Genomic DNA, 21,061 nt, shown 5'->3' with positions numbered 1-21,061 from the left:
TACAGAATAGTCCACGCTTTTTTTTTTCAAACCGGTCTGCAGCTCAGAAGAAGCCAGAGACTATTGCCTTGCCAAGCACATGACTAAAATATAGACATTCGTTACGCGCACATTATCGCCCATTGGAACAACGCATTGTACGTGACCTGGCGGGCAGGGGGGGGGGGGAGAGTTTCTCGCTCAGTCGACAGTCAGTGTCAGGACTGCTGTGTGTGTGCTAGTGTGCTATTTCTGACAAAAGTTTTGGCAATGTTTTTAAAGGTTTGCTAACAATTTGAACGGATTATAGTGTGCCTTCTAAGGGAGTTATGAATTTTTTTGGTCCTCCAACCCTTGTTTTTTTTTTCAGCCCTTGCAGCTATGATGTTTTGTATAAAAAGTGTATTTGGACAAAAGTTTTGGTATCACTCCTTCGAGTTACAATACGTTCAAACGGATGTGATATTCATAAAACGATGGGAGTTAAATCGATTTGTCTGTTTTTCAATAAACCTTTCCCCTTTCCACCCCTTTGGTAGGTTATTTCCCATTTAATTAGTCAGCCGAGATTTTCCATGATTATATTTTATGTATCAGTTTGGAAGTGATTTTTGAAAAGTACGGTAGTTATTGTGTCCATAAAAATGTAATATATATGTATATATGAATAAACTTCAAAATTGACGATGGTTTTGGGATCTATAGACAATGAAACGAAATATTATGTAAAAAATTTTCGGAAGTCGCACCATGATATCGTCTACAATAGGTAGTATTTCTTCGAAATCTACATTAAAAACTTCCGTTGAAGACTAGTACCGAGATTCCCGGATCTGAAAATCGGTTCTGGTTCCGAATACCTTAATTCTAACACACATCCGATATATTGAAAAGTCATTATCAAAACTTTGTTTCATCTGACTTTAGAGTATTAAAGTTAAAAAAATATATATAAACACGTAGAGTAGCACAAAATAAATCATGGCACTTAGTTTGGTAACCAAACTTACTTCGGCGACTGAGCGTAGATATATTCGAATTTACAGATCGTTAATTACAATGTCTAGTGCTATAATTGCAAAAAACACTGACTCAAGCAACATAGGGAATATAACAAAATCTGACCTTGAAAAGGGCGCATATTTCGACGAAAGATTCGAAAGTCCTCATGTAGAACCTTTGTAGAGGGTTGTAGTTCTCCGTTTGCTGGGCCCGCCGCATGTCTTGCCTGTGGGAGATAGAGAGAGAGAGAGAGAAAAACGCATAACTAGTAAGCTAACATAATCATAAATATACCTAATATCAAACCAATAACTTACATATTAGAGGTAATCGTAAAACGTTACCGTTAAAACTGTTTTTCTTTTTCACACTGTAAACCAGGCGTATTAGCAAAAAAAATATATATAAAAAATTAAAAGGTGGATAAGTATGAATATCCGTTGGGAAATACATTGAGAGCCCCTTAATTCAGGGGAAGAGAGAGAGATAAATAAAGTATGTATTGCGGGGGGGGGGGGGAATCAAAGCCATGATTTTGCAAACCGCTCCAGCACATGCCATCCGAGGTATCGGGCGGACGGCCGGGAAGCCATCATTTCACAGACCAGAGAGCCACAGCCGAAGTTTCCCGAAGTTCATGCTAGCTTTTTTTTTTCCGTTCTATCTCATTGTATAAACCGGTGTGGCATTAAATTTTGCGGTCGATTAGGATAGGTTAGCTACATTATAAATACTTTAAAACATTGTGGATGGTTGGTTATATTAGGTAAGTATAGCTACCTTAAAAAATACCGTAAAATCATTTTATGGTTGCTTAGTAAATAACTTTTTAATATGTAGCTATCCAGGGCTAGGAAAAAGTTTACATGATTTTACTGTATCTTTAATGTAGCTATCCTAACCAAATCAACCGTCCACAATGTTTTAAAGTATTTATAATGTAGCTAACCTAACCATTTACAATGAACAAAAATTGGTTGTCTGTAAAGTCGGTTTACGGACGATAGTTTGTGACAACGTCATAACAAAACATTGATGAAATGATTGCATACTTTTATGAATAAAATTGAATCATTTTTATTGAATTATCACTATTTTGTATGGATACAAAGAAGTAGTGAAATGAAATCTACAATTTAATTGATAAATGTACTTTTATTTGCACTCATTAATTCAAATATGTTTATTATTTTAACGAAGAGATTATTTTAACTATATCTTTTATACATGTTTGCTATTTATAACTTCTTCCAATCTGTGTTATTCTGTTAAGGATAGGACGATGATAGGAAAAGTAGGAAACGAATGGGAGTGTTTCAAGTTTAATGTGCCTCGAAAAAGTCAAATCGATGGTTGTTCCAATCGAGTGGAAGAGAGATAGATGCGGCGCAAGCGTACAATGAGCGTAACGGGACACATCGTAACGGGACACTTTTTCGTGCGTGCAGCCGGCATTCATCGATTTAATAGACGTTGTCACGTCAAAAAAAAAACCGAAGATGCACGATCGGGCGTTTGGCACTCTCGTCTGTGAAAATAAGTCTTCCCCGGACGGCCACGGGGAACCATGGATGGCCAAAATTTTTCAACACAACGATATATCGGTTTTCTGATATATCGCTTGAATTATATCGATGCCAATAAAATATCGGCCTGAAAATGTCGATAGTTTTGATATATCGATCTGTTTTAATATACAAATTTTTACCCATGCTAGGTAGTACTTATTATAAAATTATTATTTAATATATGTTGTAATTAGCTCTTGATATAAATTAATTACCTAATAAAAATTTAACTCTTCCTATCAAAAGGGGTTTATCAGAATGTATCGTATATCCGTAAGCATTCGAAATTATGTGGAATTGTGGTACTCTTGCTATTTTAGTTGCACTTTACACACTAAAAGTAAAGTGTAAACATAACTACTTCCTTCTTTCATCAAGAAACTGAATTATGGCTACAACCCTGGATTATTTTTAGGGCCTTTAAACAGCTTCAGAAAGGGGCTTTTGCATGAGAAAAATTATTATAATTAACAATGGTATATAAACTATGAATTTCAATGTTAACAAGCCGTGATCGCCATTTACTCTGGACTGCAGTCTAGACTAGAGGCAGTTGGTAAGCGGCTAGACCGGCGCCGCGGAGTAAGGAAGTGTCTCGGGCAGTCTTCAATAGCTTATCGGCCCCGCCGCGTCGCGCGTGGGAGCACGCACGCACGCACGCACGCACGCACGCAGCGGCCCCGTGACACGGTGACTGCCGACAACCACCGCTCGTTAATAATGCACAGCGATCGATACATCGATCCGTCACGTCACGGCATCCTTGCAGTCATTAACTCACGGCCTCTGCTTCAGCGGCTAAAACGTCCGTTCGTGGCCTCTGTGATCAACAATGATAAGTTCCTTCTGTCTTAATTTTTTCTTGCCACGTGAAAAAAAAAATATTTACTGTGTCTATAAGACCATACAACCACAGAACTTCAAAAAATCTGTTAAGTTGAAACTAGTCTTGATTATACACGAGAGTGATGCAGGTATACGTCAAATTGATGTACGTGTACATTGAACACGACGTTAAGATTACGAGTCTCCCTACGTATACAGTATCACACCGATAGGCTATGTATATTCAGTCTTTTATTGGCAAATCAGCGTGATGCAAATAACCACGTGACCCTGCTGCCAGTAGCAATGCTTGTACGTTACATAGAAGCTGAAAGAAACGCCTTTAGGTGTCGCGAAAACTGAGACGGCATCTGTACACATACAAAAAAAAAAAAAAAGGTCCCGAAAGGATGCAACAGATCAGGACGAGGCGACAGATTGATACGGCCTTTGGTTACAAGGCCTCTCAGATCAGTCTAATCGACATCTCTACATGACGTACTTAACGCGACCATACAGGAGCATATTGTCCGCCAGTAAGTGCACCAACGTTGCCAAGTTTTTCAGACATACCGAGGACTAACAGTTTCAACATACACTGACCAATTTTTCAGACGCAATCATAAACCAAAAAGAAAGCAAGTGCCACTGAAACGCTTGGAGTACCATCCACATTTTCCCTCGGAGAAGTAAGCACAATCCAACACTAAGTACACGCGCACTGCCTTTGCACCAGGCGTCAGGGATTATTAATTCTACAACAGCGCCTGGCGTGGTAACGAGGTAACTACATGATAAGTGTCTCAATTAGAAGTTGTTTTCTCAAAACAATATATCTCCCCTAGAAAATCATATGGAATTGTTGTACTTAGACCATATCAGCTGCTTTCTACGTAGAGATAAATTATAATTTTAGAGTGACCAGTTTATTCTTGCAAATTACTTTGCGTACTTCACTTAATTTTTTTATGAAGTTGTAAATTGTTGAAAGTAATATAATTTCAAATAATACAATTCTATACATTAAGTTATTTTATAGTAAAATGCTAATTCGAATCGCTGTAGACGATTTATTACCTTAACAATGCCATGCACAAAAAGCTTAAAATTCTAATATAAATTGTGGTTTCCGAAACATTTTGAAACCAACTCGATACACACAAACGATCTATGATCACGATCAAATTAGATTTTTGTAAACATAAATATGTACAGAAGTTACTTTAAGAAAGAATTGTTAATGCACACCAATGAAAAGAGCCCAATTTAATCAGACCAAGGGGAAGTTATGTGCTGCACATACTATTATGCACTATGTTGTGAAGTAAATTTTTTCATTTTTGCGAAAAAGTTCAGCAAGTGAGTAAGTGGACCAGGCCATTTTGAGTAAATATGAAGTTAAAGGAAAAACAAAAATTTAACAGTAAATTTCAAATTTGTGTGAGTTAGTGTAAGTGTGCCAAAATACTAAGGAATGTAAGATAAAGTGAAAATCAGTCTATAAAACTAAACTTAAGGCTACAGTTTTCGCTGGTCAGCTTAGAGATTTAATGTTTTGGATCAATTTTAGCGGTTTATGCTCATATTGTAAAGTTAATAATGCAACACTAATACGGATACTAATTGTGCAAAAGCGAAGGGAGAGAGTTAAGTCAAATACAACTATATTTTACTCCTTTAAAAAAGCAAGATGTATTTTTTTTTATAGTTTCAGTGTAAAATTCATGCGTTTTTAAATTGAACTATTTCACCGTGCGGCGTTTTGAATGGATGTTTCTTGCGCGATTAACAGCTCGTGCCTTTGAAGTTGTTTGTCGTCGCCAGGCGCGTAGGAACCGGGGGGGGGGGGGGGGGGGGGGCGACCCAGGCGACTGCCCGGCCATAACATTTCATGGCCGGGCAAAGTGATGGTTTTGCCCGGCCATTGCATCAGATGAACAAGATGCATTGTCTTCATTGCAATGCTAAGTGGTTTTGTGGGATTTTCTTGTCTGTGCGTTACCTTATCCTTTAAATAAATTAAGACTTTTCGATAAGTGTACAGGCACAATAAATACGGCAACTGTTCTTGTTTTCTTCTAAATATTCACGTTTCACAGTGCTGATAGCGGAAATATTGTTGTGGGATATAAGACCAGTAAATGATTCCGCTAGTAGCTTACGCTCCGTTTTTGTCCACCCTTGTCTACCTGACCTTCAGACCCTTGCATTCACCGCGCCTCGTTTCTACCTAACGGTAACGACCTGACGTGCAGAGCGCTTTCCACATGTCATCATTCAACAGCTGTACGTCTTGCTTTTAAGTCCAAGAAACTTTGTGAGCCGTACTACAGAACTGTTTAAAATAAACTTATTTATCTATAGTATCGTGAGTGAGTAGTGTGGAATGGCAGTGATGAAAACATTTAGGGTTTAAGGAGAAAATTTATAAAAGTATTTTAATTTTTGCGGCGTACAATGACTCAGAAAAGCATCAACTTTTTCTTCAACAACCGTTCTGCACAGTCCTGCGGCTAAAAGGCTGTAATGCCTGTGAAGACAAAGTCCTAAAGAAGAGTTGGATTCCTTTAACTCAGGTATTACTTTTGAGCAGTTTAGACTGAGACGAATTTTTACATGATCCCGAAAACCATAATATGTAATATACCTATTTAACATTAAAGTTTAGTATGTCGGTACATTATTTTTTTCCGCTCGTCGCTCGTGATTATTCCATCGAGTAATAACAAAATTTCTTTGAATCTACAAATCATTGAACAAGAATTTATCAAGCAGATTTGCAGTTATTTTTAAGCAAATTCACTCGCCTATTATGTGGGGTTCGCATTTTAAACTTATTCTTAAGGGGAGTCTGACAGTAAAAATATTAAAATATTGACTTTTTTAATTTTTAATACCAAAATAAAATTTCGACTTTCGTGAATAAAATGATATGTGTTATTGCGAAAAGCTTTTTTCCATGTTTAATTTTTTATTTTTTAAGTTGAACTGCATTTTTTGAAAAATTAATTTTTGTGACTTTTTTAATTTTAAATGCTAAAAATATTATTTTGAGCTTTTTGAATACATACAATGTAAATACTTTCTAGTACTTCTTTCAATAAAAAATATAACGAATAGTAAATTTTCAAAACTTTGGAGCCTTAATTCAGATTTGGTGTATGTATAGACCTTTCCTGTATTGACCTTGATTTATTAAGTCTGACAGTAAAAAAAAAAAAAAGTTTTTGTTCATTTTTAATGTCAAAAAAACTTAACACTTTCCTGAATAAAATTATATGATTGTTATTGCAAAACTTTTTTTTTCCATCTAAGTATATATATTTTTATTTATTTTTTAATTTGAACTGCATTTTTCGAAAATTATTATTATTTTTTAACTTTCAAATTTTAAATGCTAAAAAATAAAATATTATTTTGACCTTTCTGAATACAATCTAAATACTTTCTAGTACTCCCTTCAATAAAAAAATATAATGAATACTGAATAGTATATTTTCAAAAATTTGGAGCCTTACTTGAGATTTGATTGTTGTATAGACCTTTCCAACTTGCCTTTAAAATGAATTCTACGAGGCGAAAACTGAAAAGTGAACACTGTTTTGTGATGCCGAGCCTTAAGTAAATTTGTTATAAAAAAAATTAAAATTTCTGCTAGTAGTACATTCTATTTATATGTACGAAAGATGCTTAAATAGCACCATTATACTCCTTAGAATACAATTTTTCATTTTACCGGGGGAGCCCCCGGACACCCCCTTTTTTAAATCCACCACTTATAATGATACTCTCCTTTGCCCCCCCCCCCCCCATTAAATATTTGCTTCCTACGCGCCTGGTTGTCGCTGACGTCTTTTGTTAGAATTAACGTTTAAACCATTTCAATATTTATCTCTAAAGAGTGTAAACAACATATTTGGATATTTATATTGTGTGGTTCACGTATAATCCCAGGGTTGTGTTTATTATATCATTATTGCTGTACCTCACTCAATGAGAATATTTACTACTGTAACTAAACGTTAATACGATGCTTGCATATGAAATATGTTCTGCTTATTTCTTGGTTGAGAAATCCATAAAGGTAGCTATTAGAATTTTTTGCAACATAATTATATTTGTGGACACACTAATCTGGCTTCATGCCGTACCATTACGGGGCATTACAGTTCAGCGCTGCAATTAGTACTACTTATCTAACTTTTCATTATTTATATTGAAAGTGCTGATTGGAGGTCGCTGGACGGATTCGAACCCCAAAATCCTTCAATATTTTGCTGCGTTTTACTTTCGTTTGTTTTCATGAATGAAGAGCCTGAAGTTATCAAAGTTCTTAGCGTGCAAGCTAAAATATAGATACCATTAGTATGGTGAGTTGTAACAATGATGGTTACTGCTGTTGTTACACTTTGAAGGATTTGCTTTTATTAAGAAATTATAAATCCACGAGTAGCCTACAAACAAGATATGAATGTGATGGAAAAAAAAAAAAAAATATATAGATAGCTGAAGAGAAAACGTAAGAGGAAAAAAGGATATTTTGGAGTTTGAGAAAGTGAACTATTAAGTGCTTGTTTTAGTTGTTTTGTCAAAAAAAACATGTCATCAATGAACTACAGTTGCGCTTTCATGAAAAGTAATTCGACAGCCCGATGCAGGGATAAAAAAAAAAGGGAGAGGTAACAAAAAGCTTTTAGGAAACCTTGACATTTGCGTTCTGTGTCTTGATTACTGAACTTTACTCAGAAAATAGAGGCAAATTATCTGATAAGCAAGAAAACAACGCAATTTGAAGTGACCTTAGTTATTTATTTTGATGGAAGGTTTTTATGAAGCACCCACACAGGGGACATAACCAATGAGAATCCATTCATCAACACACTCAGGTATAGAGCTGTCGTACCAACATGACATTCCTACAGGAAAACCGTACAGGAGACATTTGACAGCGTTTGACAAAATCTACATTACATTTAAGTTTTTATATATTTTCCGACGAGAAAAAATTATTTATTAAGTATACAGAAGTACTTTCTCTCTATATTCCTACTAACTTCCTCTCAAATTATGGAATAGTTGGTACAGTCAGAGTATTTATATGAATTTAAACAGAAACAAGGCACGCGATAGCGTGATAAGAATATCCCAGTCACTTTGTAGAAATAAATTTTTCAAGAGAAAAATGGCTAACTTATGACAGTATAATGACCTCTTACGTTAGGTTGTTTTAATGATACAGACGTTAGTTCAAAAATATTTTAGTGGGTAGCCTAAAAAAATTATTCCATTATTGTCAAGTAAAAGTAATTATATTTTTTAATTTATTTTTTGAGAAATTTATTTACCCTTTTATTAATACTCGTGCACAGAAGAAAAAGTTCAAAGAACTTGAAAACAGAACAAAATTTAAACGATTGTTGTTTCTCCCACTGTACGCCTCTTTATTTTGATCCAGGACATCTTCCAAAAATAAATATCCCCACTAAATAAGGAAATAATAAAAAAAAAACAGCGAAGAAAGTGGTTTTTATCCCCCCCTCCCCTAGAAAACGAAATCTGCGTGAACTCCCCTGTTTCGAAATGCACACATTTGTCGAGTTGTAGCAAAACGAGAAATAACCACTTCGACAAACTCGGAGCTCGTTTTCGCGAAGGGCTTCGTTATCGGGAAGCCTAAGATGTACATCAAATTCTGTCCCTGTACTGCCCGAACACGCCCGAATATTCACCTTCGGCCAACCTCGGGTTTATTTATATATATTTATATTTCTCTGTTTATTTTAATGTGGCTATACTAACCTAACTAACCGTCCATAGTGTTCTAAAGTGTTTTAATGTAGCTAACCTAACCGACCACTTTTAATATTTGAATTAATTTTTCCTGCGCAAAAATAAAACAAATCCCGAGGTTGGCCGAAGGTGAATATTCGGGCGTGTTCGGGCAGGGACAGAACTTGGTGGACATCTTAGGCTTCTCTTCGTTGGCGAAAGCACGCGAGGTGCGACTCCCAGCATGCCTTGCGCGGCCGGTTGTTCGAGCCGCGTCGCCATGGCGACGGCTCGCAAACACAAGCACGCCGCGCCGCGCCCACGCGCGTCGATACCCGCACACACAGCGGCTCGCAGCGTGGGACGGGAATAGAGCTGGCCGGCGGCCGTCCTGGGCACGCCAGTCGAATTACCCCGCAATTTCACTCAGGAATAGCCGCGTCAAGTGGACAGGCGCCCGACACCTGACGAGGCGCCCCACGCACGGCCGATATCTCAGCGCCGACGCAAAAACAACTCTCTAACCACGGAGGCACTAGTTGTGAAGTGGGTCACCCTGGTTAACAGTTGCTCAGCAAAATCAATTAATCATTATATAATTATTTAATTATTTATTAAATACCTTGAAAGGAACTCGGTGGGGAAGGAGAACAGTAATAATGCCATCATAAAGTGAGCTTTGTCGAACAAATATTTTAACACATCACCAAGTAACTGGCGGTTATTATACCTGGCCAAACGTATTGCTGTTTAGAAGTGAAAGGAGGTCATTTTATTTTACTTTAAGTTATGAAAACCGATAGTTTGCACTACCCACTTTTTTCGTTACTTCTTACCTCCATGACTCCAAACATGTGCAGTAAAGTTACATATTAGTTCTAATTTCCGGATTTTTGTCTTGCTCTGCCAGCTTTGGCAATGCGCGGATACAACTAAGCACTTATTGAACAACAGGATATTAGAGGAGGAGGGAGCAATATCATTTGAATACGTTTAACAAACCACCATACAAATTAAAAGCTAAAGCTTTAGGCTAATTTAGGCCATTTATAGTTACTCAAGGGACAAAATATTGCAAATTTTTATGATTTTTAAATGTTTGAAAATGTTTGATTTTTAATTTAAACAATGCACATTAAATTTATATGAGCTATCAAGAGTAGTTAGTAGACCTTGGAAATTTTTAATAGAGTAATACGTTTAGTTTCATTATGATAAAATATTAATTTGACACATAATTATTAATATATAACGGATCTATTATTTAGTATTATAAATAATAATTCACCCAAGAAGTTAACTCGTAATACAATAAATCACAAAAATATTGAATAATGAGGTGACAAGTTCACGACAGGCTCGATAAAACCAATACAATTTTTTTCCAGATTTTGAAGTCTCCACTCTTATTCCAGGAATGTTATAAACGACTTGGTTTTATTACATTTTATAAAGCATTACATGTCTCGATCATACGCCGCGGGGGAGGCTAGTGGCTAAACTAATACTAAAAACAAAAATTGCGAAGTAAGACTCGAATACACGACTCCGTGATAAGCCGTGATAGGAAGTTACATGCTGACCCCTGAAACAGTCGTGTTTGGTTCACGAAGTAAAAAAAAAAAAAGAAAAGAAACTACTTGTGTTTTTTTGACATGACAACGTCTAATAAATCGATGAACGCCGGCTGCACGCACGAAATAGTGTCCCGTAACGCACATTGTCCCGTTACGCTGTGTCCCGTTACGTTTATTGTACGCTTGCGCCGCATCTATCTCTCTTCCACTCGATTGGAACAACCATAGATTTGACTTTTTCGAGGCACATTAAACTTGAAACATTCCCATTCGTTTCCTACTTTTCCTATCATCGTCCTATCCTTAACAGAATAACACAGATTGGAAGAAGTTAAATAGCAAACATGTATAAAAGTTATAGGTAAAATAATATGTTCGTTAAAGTAATAAATATATTTGAATTAATGAGTGCAAATAAAGTAAATTTATAAATTAAATTGTATATTTCATTTCACTCCTTCTTTGTATCTATACAAATAGTGATAATTCCATAAAAATGATTCAATTTTATTCATAAAAGTATGCAATAATTTCATCAATGTTTTGTTATGACGTTGTCACGTTAAACTATCGTCCGTAAACCAACTTTACAGAAAACCAATTTTTATTTTTTGACGTGACAACGTCTAATAAATCGATTAACGCCGGCTGCACGCACGAAAAAGTGTCCCGTTACGCACATTGTCCCGTTACGCTCATTGTACGCTTGCACCGCATCTATATCTCTTTCACTCCATTGGAACAACCATCGATTTGACTTTTTCGAGGCTCATTAAACTTGAAACACTCCCATTCGTTTCCTACTTTTCCTATCATCGTCCTATCCTTAACAGAATAACACAGATTGGAATAAGTTAAACAGCAAACATGTATAAAAGTTATAGTTAAAAAAATCTCTTCGTTAAAGTAATAAACATATTTGAATTAATGAGTGCAAATAAAAGCAAATTTATCAATTAAATTGTAGATTTCATTTCACTTCTTCTTTGTATCCATACAAAATAGTGATAATTCAATAAAAAGATTCAATTTTATTCATACAAGTATGCAATCATTTTATCAATGTTTTGTTATGACGTTTGTTACGTTAAACTATCGTCCGTAAACCGACTTTACAGACAACCAATTTTTTTATTTTGGCTTAATATTTTGTTGAAAACGAGGTCATTAGAGATGGACATATGCCATACAAGTCAGGAATATGGGGACAGAATTAGGCCATGGTATATGGTTAGGCACTAATCCGAGAATTTTCCAACAATGCTTTCAGAAAACATTAAAAACCGTAACCAGAATGATCATATCGGGATTTGAGTCCAGTGTCTTACAACTGCTCTACCATTTTATTTTATCCTCCCCATTTAAATGACTTATCATTTATTGACAGTTTGGAATACGTTATTCCACTCGACTAGGACAAATGCATATTTCAACTCCCGCTGAGCCACTGCACAAAGTCATTAAGGCAGTGTACTGTCGATCACGGCGCGCCCGCAGATGTACCCGGCGAGCACCAGGTGACAGGCGCGCTCTGACGGCGACATCCCCGATAGTCGCTGGTCCGCCGCGACCCGGGAAGCGCAGCCCCGACGACAAAGGCTGGCTCTAGCCGGCGCACAATGAGCTCGACCTTGGCGTCGTAGAGGAGGGGCATTAATCAAACAGGATCCTCGCCCAGCGCTATCGACCTCATGACCCCGCGGAGGTCCGTCGGCCCCGCGCCGCGCCGTCCTGACGAGGCTGCCTTCTCTGTCCGGCGCGAGTATCAATACCTCGCACGCGTCTCACGTGCAACTACAATTCCACGGATTACAAGCAGTACGTTCCGTGCGCCTGTGGAACCGTCTTCCCGCTTTGGTTCTGTGTCGAGCGGGTTGCCGAGCCGGTGAACGACCAGGCGTTCCGAGCTCTTTCTTTTTTAAAGGAAAAATAAAAACACACACCATCTTTTCCAAAGTACATCACAACGCCCGCGAAGGACATCCTCCTTCGAAAGCGAAGCCTGAGCGCAGTGGCCAAGGAGATTTACGAATTTAATGAAGATAGTATAACAGTCGGACTCAAACGCATGCTGTAAATATAGGTTGCCCCCGGCCTCTCTAACCCGAGTACATGCCAGGGGAAGACATCTCTTCTCTCGAGAAAAGTACATCATGCTTCCAAAGGTCTCAATGAGTTACCTTGGCTTGTTGGTGTGATCTACTTTACGTGACAGTATTTCTAAGATTTACTAAGATATATAATTTAAATGGTAAACAAAGTTTATAAAAAAAGTTTGTTTTATTTCTTGTAATTTTATGTGGTATTGAATCTAGGGCTTTCAAAATATAGGCCATATGTATTAAGTATTTTATAGACGTACCAGTGATGTAAGCGAGAATTAAATGGATCGAGTTGATCAATGTATGAATAAGATTATTTTTCAAAATTTTTGAAATTTTTTTTTGTATTATTTGGATGATAGTTACAAAATTTTAATATAATGGCCAAGATAACCGACAAGTTGGCGGATGATAAGACAGATGACGATCTTGTGATTGATAGTACTGCACTCTAGCGGGCATAAATTAAACCAATATGGCGGGTACACACTCCAGCAGACGAAATCAAAATGGTGTAATCCAATATGATTTTTTAATTATTTTTTTGAACATTGATTTTTTGTGTGTTTATGTTAAAAATGAAATCGTGGTGTCATATTACACTTAAATGTATCATATTTCAGTCATCATAGGTCAAAGGTCAAGATCCAGGCTTAGTGGCTCGTTTTTTAAAAGAAATATTAAGCAGCTTTTAGGACTTTTAAAGACTCGGACCTTTGTTTGAATTAAAACGGGAAATATTTACCTTTAAAAAGGAATTTTCCCTTCTCAATAGGGAATTTTATTGTTATCATTTTGAGGGTGTTTTGAGAAATTTTCTGGGACTATTCCCTACAAAAATCCAAGATGGCGGTCGGTCATTGACCTGCACCTCGCACCTCATCCTGGAGCTGTGCCAGTCTCGCCTGTTTTATACTACTTGGCTGACAAATTAAGTACTTTGTGAAGTATGATGAATTCATAGTTTTTTTTTAACAAATGCTACGTATAGGTGCCATTCCGTACGTGAAGAAATTATTTGAAAAAATAACTGCATATCTATAGAACACGGTGTATTCTGCAGAAATGTGCTCATGAATGAGTTTTTTTTTTTTTACTTAAAATAATAGGAAAATAATGTTCGTAGGCTTTCATGGCCATTGTCTGAAATAACTTGGCTTCTGGGTTGTAGCCGCGTCCTTGGCGAATAATTCACCGACGTTTCGGTCGACATTGCAGTCGCCATCATCAGGGAGCAGTTTACCTACTCCTCCCTGATGATGTCGACTGCAATGTCTACCGAAACGTCGGTGAATTATTCACCAAGGACAGTGGCTACAACCCAGAAGCAAGCTACTTCAATAATAGGATAACCGTAGGGGTATCCAAAAAAAGGTCGATAACTTTACGTGATAACGTCATAAGAAAACATTGATGAAAAAAATTGCATATTTTTAAATTTTCAAATATTATTTACAGTTTTTTTGCAAATTTAATTTAAATAATTTGTTTAAATATAATCACGAACAATATTTTTTAAAAAGCCTGCCTTAACCTGCTTGATATTATAGAAGAGTTTTCTCGCGCGGTGGTTGGCCGGTTCTTGCACGCTCGGCCCAGGCGGAACGTGCTTTATGCGTGCGTGCAGCCGGCGTTCACCGATTCATAAGACGTTATCACGTACATTGGCACGAGGTGCCGACGCGCACTCACAGGAAGTCCTCGCGCGCCTTGCAGCGGGCGGGGTACTGCGGCGCCTCCTGGTGGACCAGTGGGGAGGAGGGGGCCTGCTCCGCGCCCAGAGGTGACTCGGGGCTGGAGGAGGGGCTGGTGGCCGCGCCCAGGAACTCCTGCGGCAAGGGCGGTCCATGCTCCATGCTCCACGCTCCATGCTCCACGCTCCAGCCTGGCAGCTCGGCGTCACACGCGGTTCAAACTAGAGAAGCCTGAGAGGTACGTCAAGTTCTGTCCCTGCCCGAACACGCCCGAATATTCACCTTCCGCCAACCTCGGGATTTGTTTTTATTTTTTGCGCAGGAAAAAAATGAATTCAAATATTAAAAAGCGGTCGGTTAGGTTAGCTACATCAAAACACTATTTAAAACACTATGGACGGTTAGTTAGGTTAGTACAGCTACATTAAAATAAACAAGAGAAATATAAATATATAAATAAATAAACCCGAGGTTGGCCGAAGGTGAATATTCGGGCGTGTTCGGGCAGGGACAGAACTTGATGCACATCTTAGGCTTCCCGTTCAACTAGCCCCGCCTTCTGAGTCGCTCGACTTTCACACGTTCTTGTGCATGTGCAGACGGAGGATGAAATGGACTATATAAAAAAAACTGTACCCTTTTAGGCTTAAAGTCAATTTTACTGGCTACTATGTGATGTGGTTTAAAAACAGTAATAATTAGTTAGTCTTTTAAAATCCTCAGAATTCTTATGACTTTAAAAGGTAAATTAATATTAAATAATTTATTTTTCTAAAAGAATTTTAATTTTTTTTATTCCATTTAGTTCGCCTTATCCATACTTCAAAATATGTTAAAAATTCAACTCTGTAAGATAATTATGTAAAAAGTATGGACTACACATTTTTTTTTTAAATTTTGTTGAAATTCGGCCACTAAAAAAAGTCTTAAGTGTTATATGTGAAAACTAGCTGTAGTACCCAGCGTTGCCCGAGGTGAACACAGGGTGAAGGGGAACTGTTTAGAGATCAGTTGTAGTTAGTAATTGTCTTCTTAATTTGAATGTCAAGTGTGCAAAATAATTTATATCACTTTCAGATCCCGACAGACGTTGTTCTGCCAGTTTATAGTTATTTACCTGGTCTGTATGTAATCTAGACTCTATAAAGCAATATAGAAAAAAAACTGAAAAATAAGGGATTACTAATATTGAAAAGATTCCATTATCTAGCTAATGCTCGGCATGCATTGCAATGCCTCATTCAGTTTTGTTTTGTAATATGTTTGAAGTAGTTACACATATACAAATAATCTATCCATGTCTCTAAATATATATTTATATTTATCTACATCTATAGTCCTATATATCTATGCATCTTTCTATCTGTATTTATCTCTTTGTATCTACATATATACCTCACAGTATCTCTATGTATTCTATATGAGGGTACTGATTGCTTCGTTGTTAATATCACACGGGTGTTTTTTACTTGTATGGGAAAATTAAGAATGATAAGGCATCTAGTGCGTGGCAACAATGTTAATAGGCAATAGGAAATAAACTTCTAGCGCCTGCGGCATTGTCAACACACACTTCGTACGTGTACTGCATGTTGTATCTAACACCCTCCAACGCATTTGATTCTAAATTGGACTTTTAGTAAGGATCCCTAATGTTATTGATAATATAATATAGCATATAGCCTTCCTCGATAAATGTACTATCCAACACTGAAATAATTTTTCAAATCGGACCAGTGGTTCCTGAGATTAGCGCGTTCAAAAAAACAACCAAACAAACAAACTCTTCAGCTTTATAATATTAGTATAGATAAAATAATGACCTGGAACGGGACACGCCACCTTAATGCGTGCCACACTGCACCCCGCGTGACTGCGACAAGGGTTTCCCCTGTGTCCGTCCAAGTTTTACTGTGCCCAACTTACGTAACTAGTTATAGTCAAGATTTAAGGTATGGAATCAGTCACTGCCACGGCTGGCCAATTCTCTATAAAAGAATCAAAGCACGCGATGCATGCTGCTCTTCCTGCACGGTTCTAACTACGCATGATGAGGCGTATAGGGCCTATAGGCTTCGGCCTAACACGCAGGGACTTCTCCGTATTGTAGAATATATTTTCGTTCACATTCGAACTTTTACTGCTGTTAGGTGTTTTTACGAAACTATTGAAATAATGTGAACTGAATTACAAAACGATACAAGTTCGTATGGACTCAGTGTTACCAACTCGTGGGACAGATTTAGATTTGGCATTTTTTTACAATAAATGAAAAGGAAAACAACTGTGAATGGTGAAGAGATTGAAATAAATAGATTCATTAAATTTTAAAAGTTCAAAAATATGTAAAGAAAAACAATATTGGTGTATTAATTTATAGTTACTTTTATATTTTCTTGCTCATAATTTTCAAATGATTGCACAGCTTTCATTAACCAAGTCATTAAGTCTCATCACAAATTAACAAATAAAGAAACTCCAGGTATTCATTCCAGCATTAATGGTCATCGGTAAGCTAAAATAAAGCAGGTAAAAAATTGAATTATTTATTTTATTTTTTAAGTTTTGTGAGAAATTCAGAAACAATACGTATTATTTTGAACTGTTGTAGGGGATTCTAACTTATTGCTGGTTGGCAACACTGCATGGAATCGTGTTCTTGAGGACTCGTGGTAGAATTATGGTACATCGAGCGTACCTACATCTTGATTACGAGTTTTCCATGGTCCAGGAATTACTCCAGGGACCAGGATGATATATTCAACAGGATGATGGTTTCTACACGCGACATGGACAAATAATTGTCCCAGTTCCCTTCAAATACGAGTTTGTCAACGTGACCTCAATGTCGACGTGACCTTAAAACAAATAAATAATAAATTTCTGACAAATACTGTTAAATGTGCGCACATCCTGTTATTTTGTACGTGTGTGTGTTGTCATTTTCACGACTGTCTTTATTTAAGTCAGTATTTCAAAGTGAAATGTTATGTAAAGAGGCAACACAGAGACTCTGGATCCTCTTTTGACAATACTGGAAGATAATATACTGCACAAAACTGAGTGTGTCACAACCAATTTCGGAAACCTTCTGATTATATTTTTTTTCCTGTAGATAACACATACGTAAAACTTTCCAGTTGTCTGAAGTGTAAATATTTTCACGTAATAAAATAATCTGTAAATTATTTACTATTCGGACAACTCCTAATACCTCCTCATACCGAGATGAATTTATATGTTTGCCACTGGATATTTACAGCATTACAAAAATAAAACTAACAAACCAGGTATTTTACATTAGTAATTAGCATGCATGACCGTGGCTTTATATAGAATCATGTATGAAAGCTCCTGGCTGAATAATCCCTTTCAGAGGGGAAATTAAAATATCACATCTGATAACAAACAATGCATGTGTAGCATGTATTTTGTTCTGTATCTGTTATCATAAAATATATGAACTTTCATATTCCACCGATATACCCTCCAATAAGCAAACTATATAGAGGAAACATCTAAATATAGCCTAAATGGCAGTAATTTGGAGAGTATATTTCAGCACACTGACATTTGGGAGACAATCAATGGGGATATTCAGGCTTATGACAAGTAAGTGAGTGTTTACATTATTTGACTTAGTGTACCTTGCTAGTAATTTACCTCTCTATAAATTCTCAAATATTTGTTACTGTACAGAAAAAATAACACTTTTAAACCAAGTTACTAAGAATGTCACAGTTTTTTTTCTTAAAATGATAAACAAGAACAGTAAAAAAAAGCACACGTGTAACTTAGTACACGTGGTAAAAATGAAGCATTTATGGCAATTCAAACGTCGACTCGTAAGTATGTCGTACGGTACACACAGAGAGAGAGAGAAATAAGAAATAAACATTAACTATCAAAATTATTACTCACTTAAAAATAGCTCAAACCCCGCTGTGTTGCCCTCTGCCCAAATACTCCCTTACTAGATGCCAGCAAGATGGCAGGGTTCAACGTGAGCCCGCTCGAGGGAAAGAGGGCCGACGAGTTCTCTGCACCGTCCGCAACAGCTTCGGCCCGGGGCCCCTCAACAATGCACTCAGTTGTAGCTAGGTCAGGTCAGGTGACACACGGGCGCGAACACACACCCTGGAGATGGGCGGCAGCAGCGAGGTCTCCGAGCCGGGCCGCAGCAGGAGACCGCCCAGGCCCAGGTCCAGGCCCATGTCGCCCAGGCGGTCCCCCACGAGCCCGCCCGGGCGGCCGTACGGCGCCGGCTGCTCCTGCGCCTGCAGCCGCTCGCCCTGGACACACCACACCACCGTGCACCGGTCCACCGCGAACAAGACATACCAGGGCCGGCACACCGCGAACAAGACATACCAGGGCCGGTCCACCGCGAACAAGACATACCAGGGCCGGTCCACCGCGAACACGACATACCAGGGCCGGTCCACCGCGAACAAGACATACCAGGGCCGGTCCACCGCGAACACGACACACCAGGGCCGGTCCACCGCGAACAAGACATACCAGGGCCGGTCCACCGCGAACAAGACATACCAGGGCCGGTCCACCGCGAACAAGACATACCAGGGCCGGTCCACCGCGAACACGACACACCAGGGCCGGTCCACCGCGAACAAGACATACCAGGGCCGGTCCACCGCGAACAAGACATACCAGGGCCGGTCCACCGCGAACACGACACACCAGGGCCGGTCCACCGCGAACAAGACATACCAGGGCCGGTCCACCGCGAACAAGACATACCAGGGCCGGTCCACCGCGAACACGACACACCAGGGCCGGTCCACCGCGAACAAGACATACCAGGGCCGGTCCACCGCGAACACGACACACCAGGGCCGGTCCACCGCGAACAAGACATACCAGGGCCGGTCCACCGCGAACAAGACATACCAGGGCCGGTCCACCGAGCCTTTTTTCCTCTTGCCCAGTATATATTGTGAAAAACACGGACATTAATGGGGAAAGGATGAATCAAATGGTTATTAGGGGTAATTTCAAGTGCTGGTCAATACATCTATAATTTCAACCAAGTTTTCATGATTTAATTGAAAAAAAAATCATCCAAATTTGTATTGACTACCATCGTCGAAATTTAATTTAAATTTTTTTTGAAGATAGGGAGTATATTATTTATTTTTTACAAATTTTCCTCCCTCGACCACCGCCTCGCAAAGTCTAGGGACACCACTATAAACTGTAATGCCTCTTTCTTTGATCTTGTAACTGCGGTGCTGTAAGGCCAGGGGCACACGAGGACTTACAGCAGGTGAACACAGGTGGGCGCGTGCGTGCTCCACCTGCAGCCTTGCTGATAGTTAGTTATAACTCACTCACAGTTTCGAATTTACGGTAACTAGTTAAACATGAAACGCATTAGGTAACAAAAAAAATTACAAATGTTTAAAAATATTAATGGCTAAATAATAATAATGGCTTAAATTTTGTTATGATAAAAATGCATTCGTTATTACAAAAATCAAGAACAAAATTACTTGATTAAAATAATTGGAAAATGATTAAAATTTACAAGAATAAATTCTGAAATGTGTGAGGTTTTTTCGCAATGGAACTGCCTCTTACTAAGGATGATAAATCGCAACCATCTTAGATTTAACAACTGTTTACTAGAATTAAATTAAATTAAATTAAAAATTATTCAGCAATATTTTGCTCGATTAAAACCCTTATCCAGGAATAAATACTACAACAAAAGCCCGACCTTAAGCCATAAGCACTATCGAACTATAATAAGTAATACGGAAGATGTACTGAAAGTTAGGATTAAATAAAATTGAAAAAAAGAGGTTGGCGTGAACTTAAGGTGGGTTAACGACTGAAAAACGTAACAGTTATAAACTTAACCTATACGCCGACGAACACGTGGTTAAGTAATATCCAGTTTATGATTGAATTAGTGGTCGTTAATCGTTAATTCCAGCCAATAGAAACAGGCTAGAAAGCAGCTATGTTATTTAAGCTGAATTTTTTTATTCATAAGCATCGTCTGCATTTTGAAATGGATTTCTGTTTATAATCGTTGTTGATTAATAATTTTTTTAGCGTAACATTTTTATTCATGGTGAAATTGGTTATGCACCTATGTACTTGAAAAACCAGACACATGGCTACGATTAAATCTAAAAATTGTAATATTTCAGCTCGTGACCTAGAATCCATACACAATTCAGAATCGAGGATATTTAACTTTAATATATAAATACTAGGTCATGTGATGCTAATATACATTCCACCATAAAATGGTTTTAGAGTAAGAAAATATACTCATGAATTGTAAATACACATTAATATACTCGTATAACACAAATGAAAATAATTAGTTTACGAAATCATAACAAAATTCCAATCTGTGATATTTTTTTTCGTGTAATGTTCTTGTTGGTATTTTATCATTTCTAAACATGAAGATAGTAATTCTGTATTTCCAACACATTACGTACTACATCATAACCTGCCTTCTCAAGGAAACATTATTTTGAACCAACACATTCTACTTCCCTTAATTC

At 37.8% G+C, this 21,061-nt stretch overlaps 1 protein-coding gene across 1 annotated transcript in view; it reads right to left on the bottom strand.

The window, feature by feature from the left end:
- LOC134540586 (probable E3 ubiquitin-protein ligase HECTD2) overlaps positions 1-20,660 on the bottom strand; it is a 53,321-nt gene extending 32,661 nt beyond the window's left edge. Inside the window, exons 1-4 of the mRNA XM_063387459.1 lie at positions 20,643-20,660; positions 18,653-19,456; positions 14,515-14,651; positions 1,105-1,207 (exon numbers count right to left, since the gene is read on the bottom strand). Coding sequence (XP_063243529.1) covers positions 1,105-1,207; positions 14,515-14,651; positions 18,653-19,456; positions 20,643-20,660 — 1,062 coding nt within the window. The remainder of the gene's footprint in view (positions 1-1,104; positions 1,208-14,514; positions 14,652-18,652; positions 19,457-20,642) is intronic.
- Positions 20,661-21,061: the final 401 nt, after the last annotated feature.

The sequence above is a fragment of the Bacillus rossius genome, chromosome 1 (assembly GCF_032445375.1).
Source record: "Bacillus rossius redtenbacheri isolate Brsri chromosome 1, Brsri_v3, whole genome shotgun sequence".
NCBI lineage: Eukaryota > Metazoa > Arthropoda > Insecta > Phasmatodea > Bacillidae > Bacillus > Bacillus rossius.
The sequence above is the reverse complement of the archived record's forward strand: the minus strand, read 5'-3'. Positions and strand labels throughout refer to the sequence as shown.